The following is a 15,423-nucleotide window of genomic DNA, read 5'->3' as shown; positions in this document are numbered from 1 at the left end:
AAAATGGAAAATTCGTTTCATATACGAATGCAATTTGTTACAAGAGCTGTAAAAGCTTATAAGGTAATTAAAGAAATACAAACAAAATTGTAGACAAACTTTTACGATGCTAGGATTTGTTCACATTCAATTGGTTGGTTCATTACGTAAATAAACGCCTAAAATTATGCAAATGGTTTAGCATATCGTTGCTATTAACGGTGGTAATAGCTGTTTTTGAGTTCAAAACGATCGTTTCTTTGTTTGGGGCTGTACATAAATACAATAATCGCTACAAGATCTCAAATCCAGTCCATTAAAAACGATAGAAATTTATATTTCCTGTTTCAACAAGGCTTTAGTCATTTCAAAATATGAATTTAAATTATAGAACAATCCTAATGCCGTACAGATTACATAGGTAGCGGGGTTGACCCATATAACCAAGATACCGAAAACGCCACCAATTTCTTGTACTAAAAATCCAGTTCCATCAAACAAAACTAAAAAATTATCAGTTTGGTGGGTTAAGTCACATGACCACAGAAGCAGCCACTTCAATGTTGTTGAAATCAGTTTTTTATCCACGGGCAATTTATTTGCTCAACATGTTTCACCTGTGTTAAAATTTTATTCAATTGTGCAAAGGAAGCAATTAAACGTGTGTGTTTAAGTTGGTTTGTTGTAAAACATTCATGTGTAATATGTGAATATGTGTGTTTGTTTACTTGCGAATGATATCTTCCATTTCGCTGGTCAGTGCATAGTTTTTAGACTAATAATATTGCTGAAGTTGAAGTGCAGTGATGTAATTTAATGAATTTAATCAATCGAGGAGTTAAAATATTGACCTTAGCCAACCCTTGACCAAACTTTTCCTCAAAGCATTTTTGGAAAAGGTGGGTTAAGGGTGGGCAGGATAAATACATCGGATCGGAACTGGCAGCTCCGATTGTTCTAAAATTTGGTGGGTTAACGACTGAATCGACCACCACAAACCCACGTGGGTTTGAAGTGGTTTTACAGTGGGTTAAGGACGATTTGGTTATTTGGGGAGTTAACGTTACAACTTTCTTTTGACTTATTAGAGTGTTCTAGCAAAAATATTAAAAAAGTAGAAACGTTTTTTGTATAGAAAGTATAGAAAAGTTATCTTTCAATAAAGCAAAAATGTTGAATGAATTGCATAGATATAGGCGTTTAGTTTATTTAACAACTCGTTTGGGTTCAACTCTATGACGAGTGTACTAAGAACAGTAAAATAATAATCAGTTGTTTAATAATAACACATTGTCGTACCGATTGCATAGTTACAGGCGTTGAATTAATGTAACAACGCTTTTGGATTCATCTAGGAATGTTCTGGGAAGAATATTTAAATGTTTGACGAAATAATTAATGAAACCACTTGTTTAGTTGGTCTAAATGCATGACGAGTGCAATAAGAATACTAAAATAAAAAAAAAGTGTAATAATACCTAATTGCCGTATCGATTGCATAGCTAAAGGCGTTGAGTTAAACCATTTCAGTGTTTTTCTACCTTTAAGCTAAACATTCCAATAAGTGATCCAATCTAAAGTGAAATAAAATCAAAACGCGCGCAACGAAATGTGAAAGCAAACCCACCCCTGCATGTTGCGTTCATTTTCCCTTGCGCAAACATGACCATACCGCGCACAAGGTGTAAGGTGTAATGTGCAGTTTTTTGTTCTTGGAACCGCTTGAAAACCATTATCGTGGGCAGACATCACGGACAGGAAACAATATATGCACCCAGCACGGGTGAAACAATGTCACCCGATCGGTTTCGCATTACTAGCCCCGCGATGTCGGAGACAAGAATAGATGCACTCCGAGCCAGCATTGTGAGTTGCATATGTTAGCAAACGATCCGCCACGATAACATCTTCAAAGTTTTGTGCAAACTCACTCCGCACACCCGGCTGCACCATTTAAATGGCTCGACGTTTTGCAAAACAAACGTTAACGTTGGTCGCCGAGTCACATTTCATATGAAAATTATGATCGACTTTACCGATCCGGCCCGATCCGCGGGTTGCTCGCAGCTACTCAAAGGTAATTTAATAAATTGAAACTAAACATACACGACCGTTTCCTCTTCCCGCACGGTCACACAAACCGTTTGTTTTCTTCCACGGGTGATTATAATAAAAATGAAAGCGAAACGAGGCAGGCAGCGCAAAAGGCGCAACATTCCAAACCGGTGGGATGGGATGGTAGGTTTGCCGAAGCGTATCGTTAGCATCGTTAGAGTATTTTGCTGGTGTAGTTTTTTGTTTTGTTTTTCTTCCACAAAATGGCATTTTTATGATCGTCCAGAGCGTTTTGTCGCTCCACCACTGTTCCACCCGTTCCACCGAAGATTGCTTATCGCGAATCGATCGCGAAGATCGTCTTGGTGCGAGTGAAAGACGCCGTTCAAAACCGTGACCTTCAAACTTTTATAGGTGCCATATACAAGCTCCAATCTGACCCGAGCGTGTCTGTGGTGCCTCCGAGACGAAGATATTTATGAGTTTACGAGGGCTCCGTTTTGAGGGTGAGACATGGAGCCACTACGCGGCCCATTGAAACATTCACACCATGTTGGGAGCTGTTTTTCGCTCTCTCTGTCTCTACTTCCTTGTGCTGTACACCACAAAATCAGTCACTTTTACAGAGTTCTCCGAAATTCATGATCACGCTTTATGGCCAGAAGCAAAAGGGAGGGGTGGTATGATAAGTCGCACAAAATCAGCCTTAATTATTTAATGGGCATTTTATTTTCCGTCCCAAAGCAGACTTCACCCAAAAAAAGGGGAAAAAACGAGAAATAAAAGACAAGACTCACACCAAGTTAATTGAAAAAGGGAACATTGAACCGTTTATCTGGTTGAGCCAGCGGACCACTTTGTATAGATCATGATGACCGAGCGGTCCGGTTGAGTTTTAGAGTAAATGAGTTTTCTAAATCCCAAAAAACGACGATCTAATCGGAAGAATGGGAATGAAGGAAAAAGCACGGGAAAACTCCTCACCAGATAATGGACGGCATAATCCGCCGTAAACATTGACCTGCTTTGAATACGCCTAATTTCACTGCCCAGCATGATGGTTTAGTGCTAAAACCCGTCGGGAGAAAAACAAAACCACCCGTACTAAGATGACGACCTGAACGCTTCTGTGTGCAATTCCTGTGTAGCTTCCGGGAGGGCTTAGGGAAGTAACTGACTCCCGGAACGGCTCATTTCTTGCGGGCTGCCCTTTGTAAGTACACCTACATACACACACACACACGCTGGTTTCCTCCGTATGATTTCCTTTATGCTCGCGAAACGGGTGCAGCTTTATTAAGCCAAACTATGCGGGATCGTGGTATGAAGATCATGTATTTACCGAAAAATTCGGTCATTGCCGGCTTCTTCGGTGTGACCAACAAGGGAGGGAGGAGATAGCTTCCTTTTACCCATACATCAACTACGGAGCACGGCAAATAAAACCGGGTTGAATTGCACGGTAATTTGAAGCTACCATTCATCCCGATCTGGCGATGTTGATTCCTGGCTAGTACGTTAACACCCTTCTTCCCCTCGGAAGCATCTGAGGTTTGGTTTTCAAATTCGATCTATTTTTTTTTCGCACAACTTGGCTTTCTGTTGGGATTGTATGCAATTTTGCTACGGTCGGGTTTGGGGAAGCAACCTGTGATTTGTGGCCGTGCATGAAAGCGGGTTTGTTGAGGATGCAGTTTTTCTGCTTCCCGTTTGTGGGCGCGCTAATAAACGGGCCACTCACTGGGAAGAGAATTAGCACGTGTATCAGCAGCCCAGACCCGGAGCCTAATTACACGATCATCTTGCCGCTCTTGGGGGCTTGTGAGGTTTCAGTGGAAGATGCGGAGATCACACACACACCCGTATATTGTGAACGTGGAACAGTGGTGGGGCAAAAGGATCTGGTCTGGTTTCTTGTGCCAGGTGATTGCCCTGTGCGAAAGTAGCGAAGAACAACAGTTAAAGCCTTCCCCCTAAGCGGATACGATCCTGACAGGGAAAAGAGGATCATTGAGACAGCTCTGAAGACGCATGGAATTAATGCTAAATTACAGACACACACACACACACACACAAAACCGGCTTTGATGTGTAGAAACTTACAACAGATGCAAAAAGGATGAAAAACTGCAACAGGCGTGAAGAGAAAAACGAAACACTTACCCCCTAGGGAAGGGTGGTATGGTCCCAATTATGCAAGCGTGTTCGTTCATGGGAACTCTGATGCGCATCGGACAGCGCATATTTGCAAGCAGGGATTGGCAAATGGATTCCCTGGAATAATGAGTGAGCGCACTGACTAAAAGTTGAGTGTGAGTTGAATTTTTAAAGTGAGTTCGTAGATACAATTTGATATGATATTTAATATGAAAAGTTTAAAATTGATTCCTCTTATTCGCTCTGATTCAGGGAGTTCAGGAACCCCAAAAAAACAGAGACGCTATCGTCAAGGGTAGGGGAATGAGTGATCAAATCAAATCAATCTAAATCAAATAATTTTGCTACCAAGACGTTTTCAATTAAGGAGATTGCAACCAAGAACTTTGCGACCAAGAAGTTTGCGAACAAGACTTTTGTGACCAAGATTTTTGGAACCAAGAACTCCAAAATAGTAATGGGAAAAATGAAGTTTTTGTCGGAATCGATTCCGGCTAGCTCCGCAGTTTTCTGGAATCGATTCTGGATAATAGGTCCGGAATCAGTTTCCGGAATCGATTCCGGAAACGGAATTGACTCCGGAATTGGTTCCGGAATCGGCTCCATAATTGGTTCCGGAATCGGCTCCATAATTGATTCCGGAATTGGCTCCGGAATCGGAATCGGTTCCGGATTCGACTCCGTAATTGGAATCGGTTCCGGATTCGAAATCAACTCTCGAATCGGAATTGGCTCCTAAATTAGAATCGGCTTCAGCTTCGGCATCGCAATAAAAATAGGCGTTTGGGTCAAATCATACTACGTTCTAATAACCGCAAAAATCAAAAATTACTTGTAAAAAATACATTCTTATGGAGATGCCCGGACTGATTTCGCTTCTAACACTTCTTTTTTCAATTCAAGAACTAATTCACATTCCGGAGCTAATTCTAATGCTGGAGTCAATTATGATTCCGTTATCGGGGCAAATAGTGATTCCCAGGTCAAATCCGATTCCGGAGCCGATTCTGATTGCGGTATCGATTCCGGAGACGACTCGGGAATCGGCTCCGGAGTCAACTTCGGAATCAACTCCGGAATCGGCTCTGGGATTGGCTCCGGAATCGGCTCCAAAATCGTTTCCGAAATCGGAATCGATTCCAGCATCGGAATCGACTCCGGAATCGATTCCGAACACGGAATCGTAAGCGGGTAAGTCCGATTCCGAGCTCCCACCACTAATCCAAAGTCTTGATCGCAAACTTCTTGGTCGCAAACTTCTTGGCCGCAAACTTCTTGGTCGCAATCTTCGTGGTCGCAAACTTCTTGGTCGCATAAGTCTTGGTCGCAAACTTCTGGGTCGCAAACTTCTTGATCGCCAACCTGCTGGTCGCAAAAGTCTTGGTCTCAAAGGCTTGGTCGCAAAAGTCTTGGTAGCAAAAATCTTGCTTGCAAACTTCTTGGTCGCAAATTTCTTGGACGCAAACTTCTTCAAAAATTTTGCGACCAAAAATTCCTAAAATCATTCTTTCTTTCTACTCATGATCAACTCACAAAGTAATAGTATTGTAATTATTTTAATATGAAACAGTTGGAGTTGGAATTAATAATAGCAAATAAAAACGGCTTGATAACCCCTGCAACGCAAAGAATCACTTAAGCTGCAACGACGATCACTACAACAGCAACAACAAAAAAAGCTAAAAATGCAATTTTATATTTCCGCTGCCCAAAACTGCCGAAACAAACACACACACACGGGCAGGCTGGCCCTCCTAATGCGAGGGGCAGAACCATCGTTTGAATCCATTAAAAAAAAAAAGAATCATCGTGCATCCGAAACAAACAAAAAAGTTGCAATTTTCAACTTACCTTTTCACCCCGAGATGCACTGCTCGTGTAGAGAACATGTTGAGAAAACAGCAAGAACAGAAAATGAAATTCGCTCCGTTTTCAGTTCTGTTCTGTTCTTTCCGTTGGCTTTTTTTTTTGGACGCAGAGAGCCAAAAACACACATCGATCAACCGTTGCTGCACTTCTGATCTGATTCTTCCCATTACTTTGCTTCTGTTGCTGAAATGGTTCTCATTTGTTTTCCGATTTTGGGGTTTTTTGTGTTGCTTTATCATTCGTTTTTGTTCCAGATTTTTGTATGTTTTCAATTAATTTCTGCACTTTTTTTGGCGCACTCGAGGCGAGATTTGGCTTCAATCAGAGTTACGGTACCGGGCAAACGGGCTTCAGCATAAGCGTTTATAGAGAGCAAGAGAATCGCAATCTTTCGAACGGTGCCACCACCACCACCACCCTCCACAGGCCCAGAACGGAAACTGCAGCGAACGTGGGAAAACCGATTACAGTTTTTGGTCGGTGCTGCGCCTGCTTACGGTCTAAGACAGGACAGTAATGGGGTTTATGTTTCCTCTTTTTGCTGGCTTTGTTTTTGGTAACTTTGTGCTCCACCATCAAGTCAACGATAAGACTGACATTCAACAATGGATTGAAAGTAACAGACACACAAATAATAAAAACAATAATAAATGTTGTGTCTCCTTCAACGGAAGTCGAAAAGCGCAACAAGGCACTGGTGACCACTACCAGCTTCCCCATTTCCACAACCAGTAGGTACCGGAGTGGCCCAATTTTTAAAACCACAAAACTGCACCAACTCCACCATCACCACAACCGGCTTGACCATGAGGCTGGATGAAAAACGATGACAATAATCGCTAATAATCGGTCGGTTCCTCGCTTCCTCATTCCTAGAGCGTTATTGTTGCCCCTTTCCCACCACCTAAAACCACACCCGCGCGCGCGCGCAAAAGTGCAGCGATCCAACCAAAACCACATGGTGCACACATGCAGTCCATGCTGCACACACTACCCCTACCAACATATGAACGATTATCTGCGATGTTCTATATTTCGTTCGGTTTGCTTCATCGCTTCAAAATCAGATCAGAGTCACCCCGGTGGGATAAAACACATGTGACAGTAAAGCAGCAGCGACACGCGGCATCAAAGTAGCGTAGGCGCTTGGACGTGTGTCGGTGAACGATGGTTAGTTCTTCCCAGCAGCTCCTTTGATGCACCACCGATACCAACCCAGGCAATGGATCATGTAATTATCCCTCAGCCTCGGTGTAGGTAAGTAGGAAACGCTTCAAACGGTTGGCTTTTTTCATTTCCAAACCGAACCCATTGCAGGTGCCTTCTAATTAAAGCGACAAGCGTGCGTGAACGCTCCTTCCCCTTATTCAGTTTCTGGGTCACCGCGATGCCCTCAGCGCAAGCAGACACACTGGACTAGACCGGCGCAATGCAATAAATCGGATCACTGTTCCAATTTGCCGTGTACCGTCAACCGGTTTCCCTTCTTTCCCCCTTGGGTGGAAATCGCTCGTTATCACGTGAGTTCCCCAGCTCGATACCAAGAGCGCGCGCTCGGTTTAAGTAGTAGCCGCAGAGAGTGGCCGCGCGCACGCCCAAAGAACGATCGAACCGTTTGCTGTAATCAGGAGTAAATTAATTGGTTTTAAATTAGTCGCGCGATATAAAGCTTCTCCTTCTCTGAAGGGCGCACGATCGAACGAGCTCGATCGAGGCGCCACATGGAGTGTGTGTGAAAGTTGCGCTATTAAAAGAAACAGCTTTGCGCTATGCGCGCAGCAAGTGTTTGGAATGGTGTGGTGCCTCTTTAACACTTGTTGGCACGAAAAGCTCCCTTTTAGTGGATGGGGCGATTGGTCTACTACCTCAAAAAAATAAACATTTATTCTCCCGGTGTGGTCAGCAACCCATTCTTCTTCAGCTGGAATGTCGTTTATCCCTTGTGTGCTAAACAAGCAGGCCGAGCGTTGAAGCATTCAGCAAACCAAACACTCCCAACAACCAGGCGAAGGAAACAGGCAAGGGTCAATTGATTTCCATTCAATGCACCCTCTCTCTCCCTGTCCATCCCAGCAGGCGGTGACAAATTCTTCCATTTCATTTGCTGACAAATTGAACACGATACAAACGTTCCCCTCCTGTCTATGTTCTGCTCCGTCCACTGCTCGGATAAGATCATTTTCTTCTCCCGTATATTTTTTGTCACCCGATCTTCACATGTCGTGCCACACATCGTGCCTCTTTACGATGTTGTCATCCGTCCCCGTCTTGGGTTCGATGTGGTTACCGAGCTCGAACACCCACACACGGTGCTGTACGATGTACGATCGCCTGTCCGCAAAACGGACACAATGCCGTTACTGTCACCCATCATGTTGACAGAGAAGGCAGGCTAGGAGGCGGGGTGGGGTGAGTCCGGCACTGGGTAAAAGTTCAAACCACTGGGACAGGGAACAGGGATTTCCTTCCCAGATTTGCCGGCACAGCAGCTAACGGTTTCGGATGAATGGAATGGAAACAAATTGTCACGTCGTGATCAAAATCCCGGACGCTTGCCTCCGTTCCCGCCGTTCCACGATCACGTCAACGTTTGATCGAACGACATTATTGACATCAAATGGCATGCAAAAACAGCAAAAAAAAACATCCTAGGGTGTTATAGAATTCTTCTCCCGTTGCCCTTTAAAGAGGCGCAAAACAAAATATAGTTAAAGAATTTCGAAAAAAAAAACAAAAGACTTTCGTGCGGTCAGCAAGCGACGAACCTCTTTAGAGCACAAAAAAGCTCCCCAAACTAATGTCTCAAAAATTCAATTACACTAAGTAATTGATTTGAATTTGCGTGCAAATTGGCAATCATCATTAAATGGGGAGCCTTTTTCTATTAGTCTGCAACATCAGCCAACAAAAGAAAAGGCGCAGAACCGTCCGATACGATCAGGACAGCAACCTAAATTCTACAAATTGAGGTAATCGTGTCGTTTCAATCTCCAATCTTCAAACTCTACGGCGCCCCATTGGTCTCTGGCAGTTTAAATTAGAATTATTCCACTGCCCAGAAATTACGATCTTGCAACTCCCGATTTAGCCCACATTTTGGGGGGGCACTGAAGCACTTGCTGCAGAAGAACGTACACGGTAACAATTTTTTAATTTTTCTTCCCAACCGCTTCTTCGCAACGGCCCCGCCAATTTGGCCCACCAAGTCTGTATGCTAAGCTTCCCGTTTTTGGTTTTTTTTTTTGAGTTCTTCCACTCGGTCTTGAGGTCAGTCGATTACGTACACGTACGTACGTGAGTACTCGATCCACCAGGTTCCCGCGCGCGCGCTCGCGCTTACACCAGAACTCCGCCTGTACTAGTGTAATCCAATTACCGCAAACAGTTAAAGCAATTTCGAAACGCCCGCCGTTGGGATAAAATCTGGCATTGGCTGAATGCGGGATAGCGGAAGAAACTGTACAAAATGGCAATCGAAAGCCAGTACCACAGCACGAAAAACACAACGTCAAACATAAACATACCACGAGGCGAGGGATAGGGAGAGGATAGCGAGCGAGGAACGAAGGCAACGAAGAGGCAACCGTCGTTCGACCTACGACCGGATGGGAAGCGGGCGCGGGAAATCGGGCGTGAACTTCTCTTCTCTTCCAGATCGTGCGGACGTTTGGTCGATCGTGCATATCTCGTCCGATCCGATAGATAAATGTAATCAACCCCGAACCCCGGTGGTGGTGTTCCCGCTGCTGCGGCTGTGGTGGCAGAATCGGCGGCACACTGGAAATTGAAAAACGTGCTTTAATTCAGCCCCCTCCTCCTGTACCCCCGCTGTGTGTCATCCGAGCAGTGCGCATCATCATCGCACCGAGATCCGGTGGTCGATAACTGTGTCTAAATGTGGAGTGTGTGTGTGTGTTTTTTTCGTAAATATGGAGTGGAAAGCTGCTCGTTTATCTGCACTTTTCAGCATGAAAAGATGTTGTCGGTGGTGTAGTCGGTGGTGGTTGCGGTCAGTCCGCCTCCGGGAGGATGCTTATAATTAGTGCCAAACGGGCCCAACAGCACAAAAGCACCAAGCAAGAGAAGCCAACCCAATCACTCCCAGCTCCCTGCTGATGCCTCATTAGCTCACGCAACTCCCCGCTTAAATACAAACCATACCCCTACACCTACCTAACAGCACCGAGCACTGGTTGAGCGACTGATCATGCTAATCATGCTCAAGTGGTTCGAGTTCTACGAAAACCACCGCACACGCTAAGCCGACCGGGTCAGATAAGTGTCCATTATCTACAGCGCCACCAGCGGCTGCTTTTATCCGTTATCCGATGCGGCTTGGCGATTGATTTTCCGTCCGATGTTGCCAGCCGCTTTTCTTTCCAGCGCACAGGGTCCAGCGGTGTGTACATTTCATGGGAATTTAATTGATTAGCTACGGGAAGATTATTGAACCGTTTCAAAAGACACTTTTTTTGGAAAGGGAGAAACAGAAAAAAGACTTACAAAATTAGATAAATATTTAAAAAAAAAATAAATAAACAGCGAACCAAACCGATATTTCTCTAAGTTGAATTTTAAAGGATCGTACAATTTAGTCACAAAAGAGTAACAAAATCAACGTGTTGCTATGGAGTGTCATTGTGCCCGATTCCGATTCCGTGTACCGGAATCAATTCCGGAGCCGATTCCGATGCTGGAATCGATTCCGATTCCGGAGCCGATTCAGGAGCCGACACCGGAGCCGATTTCAGAGTTAACTCCGGAGCCGATTCCAGAGTTGACTCCGGAGCTGATTTCAGAGTTGACTCCGGAGCCGAATCCGGAGTTGACTCCGGAGCCGATTCCGAAGTTGACTCCGGAGCCAATTTCCGAGTCGTCTCCAGAATCGATCCCGCTATCAGAATCGGCTCCGGAATCGGAATTGACCTGGAAATCGCTATTTGCCCCGATAACGGAATCATAATTGACTCCAGCATTAGAATTAGCTCCAGAATGTGAATTTCTGAAGTTCTTGAATTGAAAAAAGAAGTTTTAGAAGCGAAAACAGTCCGGGAAACTCCACGAGAATGGATCTTTTACAAGTAAATTTTGAATTTTTGCGGTTATCAATACGTAGTATGATTCTACTCAAACGCCGGTCCAGTGGCGATACCGAAACTGACTCCGTTTGAAAACCGATTCTAATATAGTAGCCAATTCCGATTCGAGAACCGATTTCTAATCCACAACTGATTCCAACTCGCGAGTCGGTTCCGATTCTGGAGCCGATTCCGGAGTCGATTCTGATTCCCGACCCGATTCTGGAATCGATTCCGAAAACTGATTCCGGATCTACTATCCTACTACTATCCAGACATACTATCCGGAATCGATTCCAGAAAACTGCGGAGCTAGCCGAAATCGATTCCGACATAAAGTTCATTTTTCCCATCACTGAACTAGTGATAACTAGTGATGTTCTCTTAAGATTAATGGATTCATGTAAACATTCTGGAATTGTATAGGATGATTATTGGTTCGTTTAATTGTGATTTTGTGCATCTCCTTTCTGTGCAATCCTCTTCTCTGTGTCGCATCTACGTCGTGAGGTTTAACGAATGTACTGAACCCACTGAACCTACTGGAACCAAAATTACGACCCGGATCGCTCCGGGCGAAATGTTTCGAAGATGAAACAAAATGTATAAATGGTATTAAATTACCTTATGAATTTCAAATTTCATTATTAAATTAAATTCCTTAAATTCATTATTTCCCCTGATTTTGCGCCAATTAATCAATTTTCAGAGAATACGTTTCGCGAATGCATCATCCCTGGTAATAACATTCCCTAATTCCTAACTATTTTCAACATGATGCAACATGCAATTCAATCGTGGCAACAGTATTATTTAGTACTGATATTCATACGTATCTGCTTCAACCAATCATTCAGCTGGATCATCTAAGCATTCTAAGGCAAAATGTTCGACAGAGATTCATTCGCTCAAGCAACAAACCCTTTTCTTCTTCTTCTTCTTTGGCTCAACAACCGATGTCGGTCAAGGCCTGCCTGTACCCACTTGTGGGTTTAGCTTTCAGTGACTAATTGATTCCCCCCCATAGCAGGATAGTCAGTCCTACGTATGGCGGCGCGGTTTATTTGGGGATTGAACCCATGACGGGCATGTTGTTAAATCGTACGAGTTGACGACTGTACTACGAGACCGGCTAACCCTTTTCTACTGTTATTTAAATTATATAGCTCAACAAAGCATTCAGAAGGATCATCTAAGTACTCTAAGACAAAGATTCTGGATGCAAGTGCTGTAGTTCCAAAATATCCGTGCATTTCCTACAGTACAGGAAACTTTCCGACACGTACTTATACACCAGGTATAAGGAGAGCTCATAACATCGCATTTTCCCGCACACATCATAGGATGGATACCGGCTATGCTTACGGTTTAAGTCAGTTTGCAGTTCTCTCATGATCTTGAATGCTAACTTCCGGTTACGGGTTGCTAAGGTTTTGTAAAACCCTTCCTGTTGACTATGACTTATCAAAGTAAAATCACCTCCATATTGGAATGATAGTTCCTTGAATGTACGATAATTGTGCGTACATGCTTCACACGAACATTGAAAGTTGAACAGCAACCGAATAACCCTTTGTCTCATTACCCGATCTTCAACGAGGTGGTGCAATCTGAAAGCATGCGGAAAAACAGTACTCGTATACTGGGGTTCGAAGCATATTAGCGGTTCAAGCAGTTAGCACTATGTTTCAACTGATTAGTGGAATCGTGCAACTATATGGTGGAAGTATGCCATTTTACAATGGACTTTGGTAACCATTCCTGTAATTATAAATAATAAATTAGCTTACCCGTAACTATCGAACAGTTGGCAATCCTTGCCGATCGGGCGGATAACGATCATAGCGCATCGACCGTCGGGCAAAATAAGTCGCCGTACGTTCGAGGCACAGGAATGGTTCAACATGCTGACCGACGGATAGCATGCCGTTCCATATAGTTTATGTTCGAAAACTTTCTCCTGCGGTTGACCCTCGTAAAAGGATAACAATTGATGATTACATCGAATGGTTTGCGCATGGCGCAGGATCAGATCGAACAAAAGCTTATCCATTTTAGGGCTTGCTTTGCACTTTGGTCTCAACTCAGTCCTTTCCACCATAGCCTTATGCAATAGAATCGCAACAAGGATTTGGTACGTACGATCGACCAAACCTCGTCATTCTTGATTGGTTGTCAGCACGTGCATCGTGCTGTACACGTCCTTCGGTGTGGCCATCCTCCAGTCCATCGTGAATCCGTTCACCCGGGACTCGTCCAGCGCATCCAGATGGTTTTGCAATGCCACTAGGTCACCATCAAAGATACTGATTGCAGTGGCAGTCGCGCGTAAAGCAGTCGCTGGAAATCTTCCACAAATACTGTACGCATCTCGCATGACGCCGCACTCATACCGATGGTACTGGTCGAACGCCTTACTCAAACATTCCTGCGAGCAGTACATCACCCAGGTACACCCTTCACACGGTATCAGCGTGAATGGGCGCTCGGCATGACAAAAATCACACCGCACATAGCGGCAATTTTCCTGCAGCGTTTTCACGAACGGCGTGTCCAGCATCACCACATCGCCCACCTTCAGCCGGCGAGTGGTGACCACATACCGTCCGTACTGTTCGTTCTGTTGCAGTTGCAGACAGTTGGCCACATGTGGCATGTGCTCGTGGCCCGGATGGCTAAGCCGTAGTTCTTCCTTCGGATCCTCTTCCATCCGTTTAGCATCCTGCTTCATGGCCTTCGCCAACGCTTTCTTAGCTACGGCTTCTCGCTGACTCAGCTTTTCCGCCAACCGTGCCGGATAGTTGGACTCGCGAGCTAGCCGGATGTTCGCCAAACACTCCTCGTACCGGTGCAACTGCAGGCAAACTATCGATCGGTTGGCATAGGCTAGGGACCGTTCCTCCGAATTTGCTTGCGAGTCCGAAAGACTTTCGTTGTACAACACAATAGCTTCGTTCAACCGTTTCACACTCTTGTCTAGCATTTTGTTTCCCCTGATGCGAGAGCTGACCGCTAGTTTCTTGTTCTTTGTATCGTAAAAATGTTTTTCCAGATTGGGATGGCTAACGCTGCTAAGACAATTTCTTACTATCTCAGCGATCATCTCTACCGATTGTGTCGCATTGGGATTGTTTCTAATCGCACTTTGTAAAGAACTTCCAAGCGTCTTGTGCCATAGAGTTTCGAACTGCGCAGTCAATCCCCATTCTTCCTTATGATAGATTGTATTCAAATCGATAAAATGCATTTCCGAGTTTGGATGATAGCGGGGACTGTATACGGTTGGAAAGGGCATGATAGCAACTAACAAATGAAAAGTAGCTTTTTTCAACAATTGTGCAAAGGCACCTCGTGGACGACACACTGACCTACTAGGTTAAGGAGTTTTTGACACTGAAAATGTCGGGTGGTGAAACCAAATACATACACTCCCCCCAGTAGACCACCTTAACACGAAACAACTTAGCCCGGTAAACAAGAGCGAAGCAAGCCATCAACAGTAAATGCGAAATGTGTAGAGCTATGCAAGCAATATGATGCCACTAAATTGTAATAAACACTCTTTTCGCCTGAACAACAACCTATTATTCGTGCGCTCATTATCAAAAAGGAATCTTTTTCACCTTCTCTAAGGCGATAGTGTAGCCCTCGTATGTTGTTTTTGCGAAATAATCAGAGGTTTGTCTATCTCGTTCTATTCCGCTTTATATCCTCTTTCTGTCGTGCTTTGTTTTGTATTCAGTGTATATCCTCAGGTTGAGGCATCTCAGAGGTTCGTATGTTATGCTTTTGTTTCAACCGCTATCTCAATTACCAAATTTACACCAAATTCTACTCCAGATGCCGACCGGATACCGGGAGTATGATTTTAATTTTCAAATCGAAATCACTTTTTAAATGAAAATGGTAGCAACCTATTTTTTTCTAAATTCCCAATTTTGCCCCTAAAGTAAATAAGACAAATACCATTATCTTTACACCCAATTTGAAATTTTAAAATCATGTACGTTAAAAAATTATTAAATTTTTGATAAGAAAAAGTTCAATTTCCCGAACAAAATGTATGGGATACCCGTAGATCATAGAGTTCAAGGCATAAATTTGGCCATTCAGACAACGGTTAACTGTGAGCAGCATTGCCTACCTGTCTCTTAATTGTGTCCACATTGGAAAATGACTCAAAAAGCTCTGTAAACACCCATCTTATTCATTTCGTAGCAAATAGTCCGCAGCAACAGAAAGCTTTTCGAATGCATCATCTATGATAATAACGTCCACCTAATAA

At 44.0% G+C, this 15,423-nt stretch overlaps 1 protein-coding gene across 1 annotated transcript; it reads right to left on the bottom strand.

The window, feature by feature from the left end:
• Positions 1–12,141: 12,141 nt before the first annotated feature.
• On the bottom strand, positions 12,142–15,284 carry LOC4578080 (SET and MYND domain-containing protein 4). The gene is made up of 2 exons (XM_061659712.1): positions 12,929–15,284; positions 12,142–12,748 (listed from the first exon to the last, which is right to left on the bottom strand). Exon 1 carries the CDS (start codon positions 14,431–14,433, stop codon positions 13,297–13,299), a length of 1,137 nt encoding a protein of 378 aa, XP_061515696.1. The 5' UTR covers positions 14,434–15,284; the 3' UTR covers positions 12,142–12,748; positions 12,929–13,296.
• Positions 15,285–15,423: the final 139 nt, after the last annotated feature.

The sequence above is a fragment of the Anopheles gambiae genome, chromosome 3 (genome assembly GCF_943734735.2).
Source record: "Anopheles gambiae chromosome 3, idAnoGambNW_F1_1, whole genome shotgun sequence".
NCBI lineage: Eukaryota > Metazoa > Arthropoda > Insecta > Diptera > Culicidae > Anopheles > Anopheles gambiae.
The sequence above is the reverse complement of the archived record's forward strand: the minus strand, read 5'-3'. Positions and strand labels throughout refer to the sequence as shown.

Bases quoted from the DNA above. Each gene is read 5' to 3' on its own strand.
- LOC4578080 (XM_061659712.1), bottom strand. From the start codon at position 14,433: ATGCCCTTTCCAACCGTATACAGTCCCCGCTATCATCCAAACTCGGAA.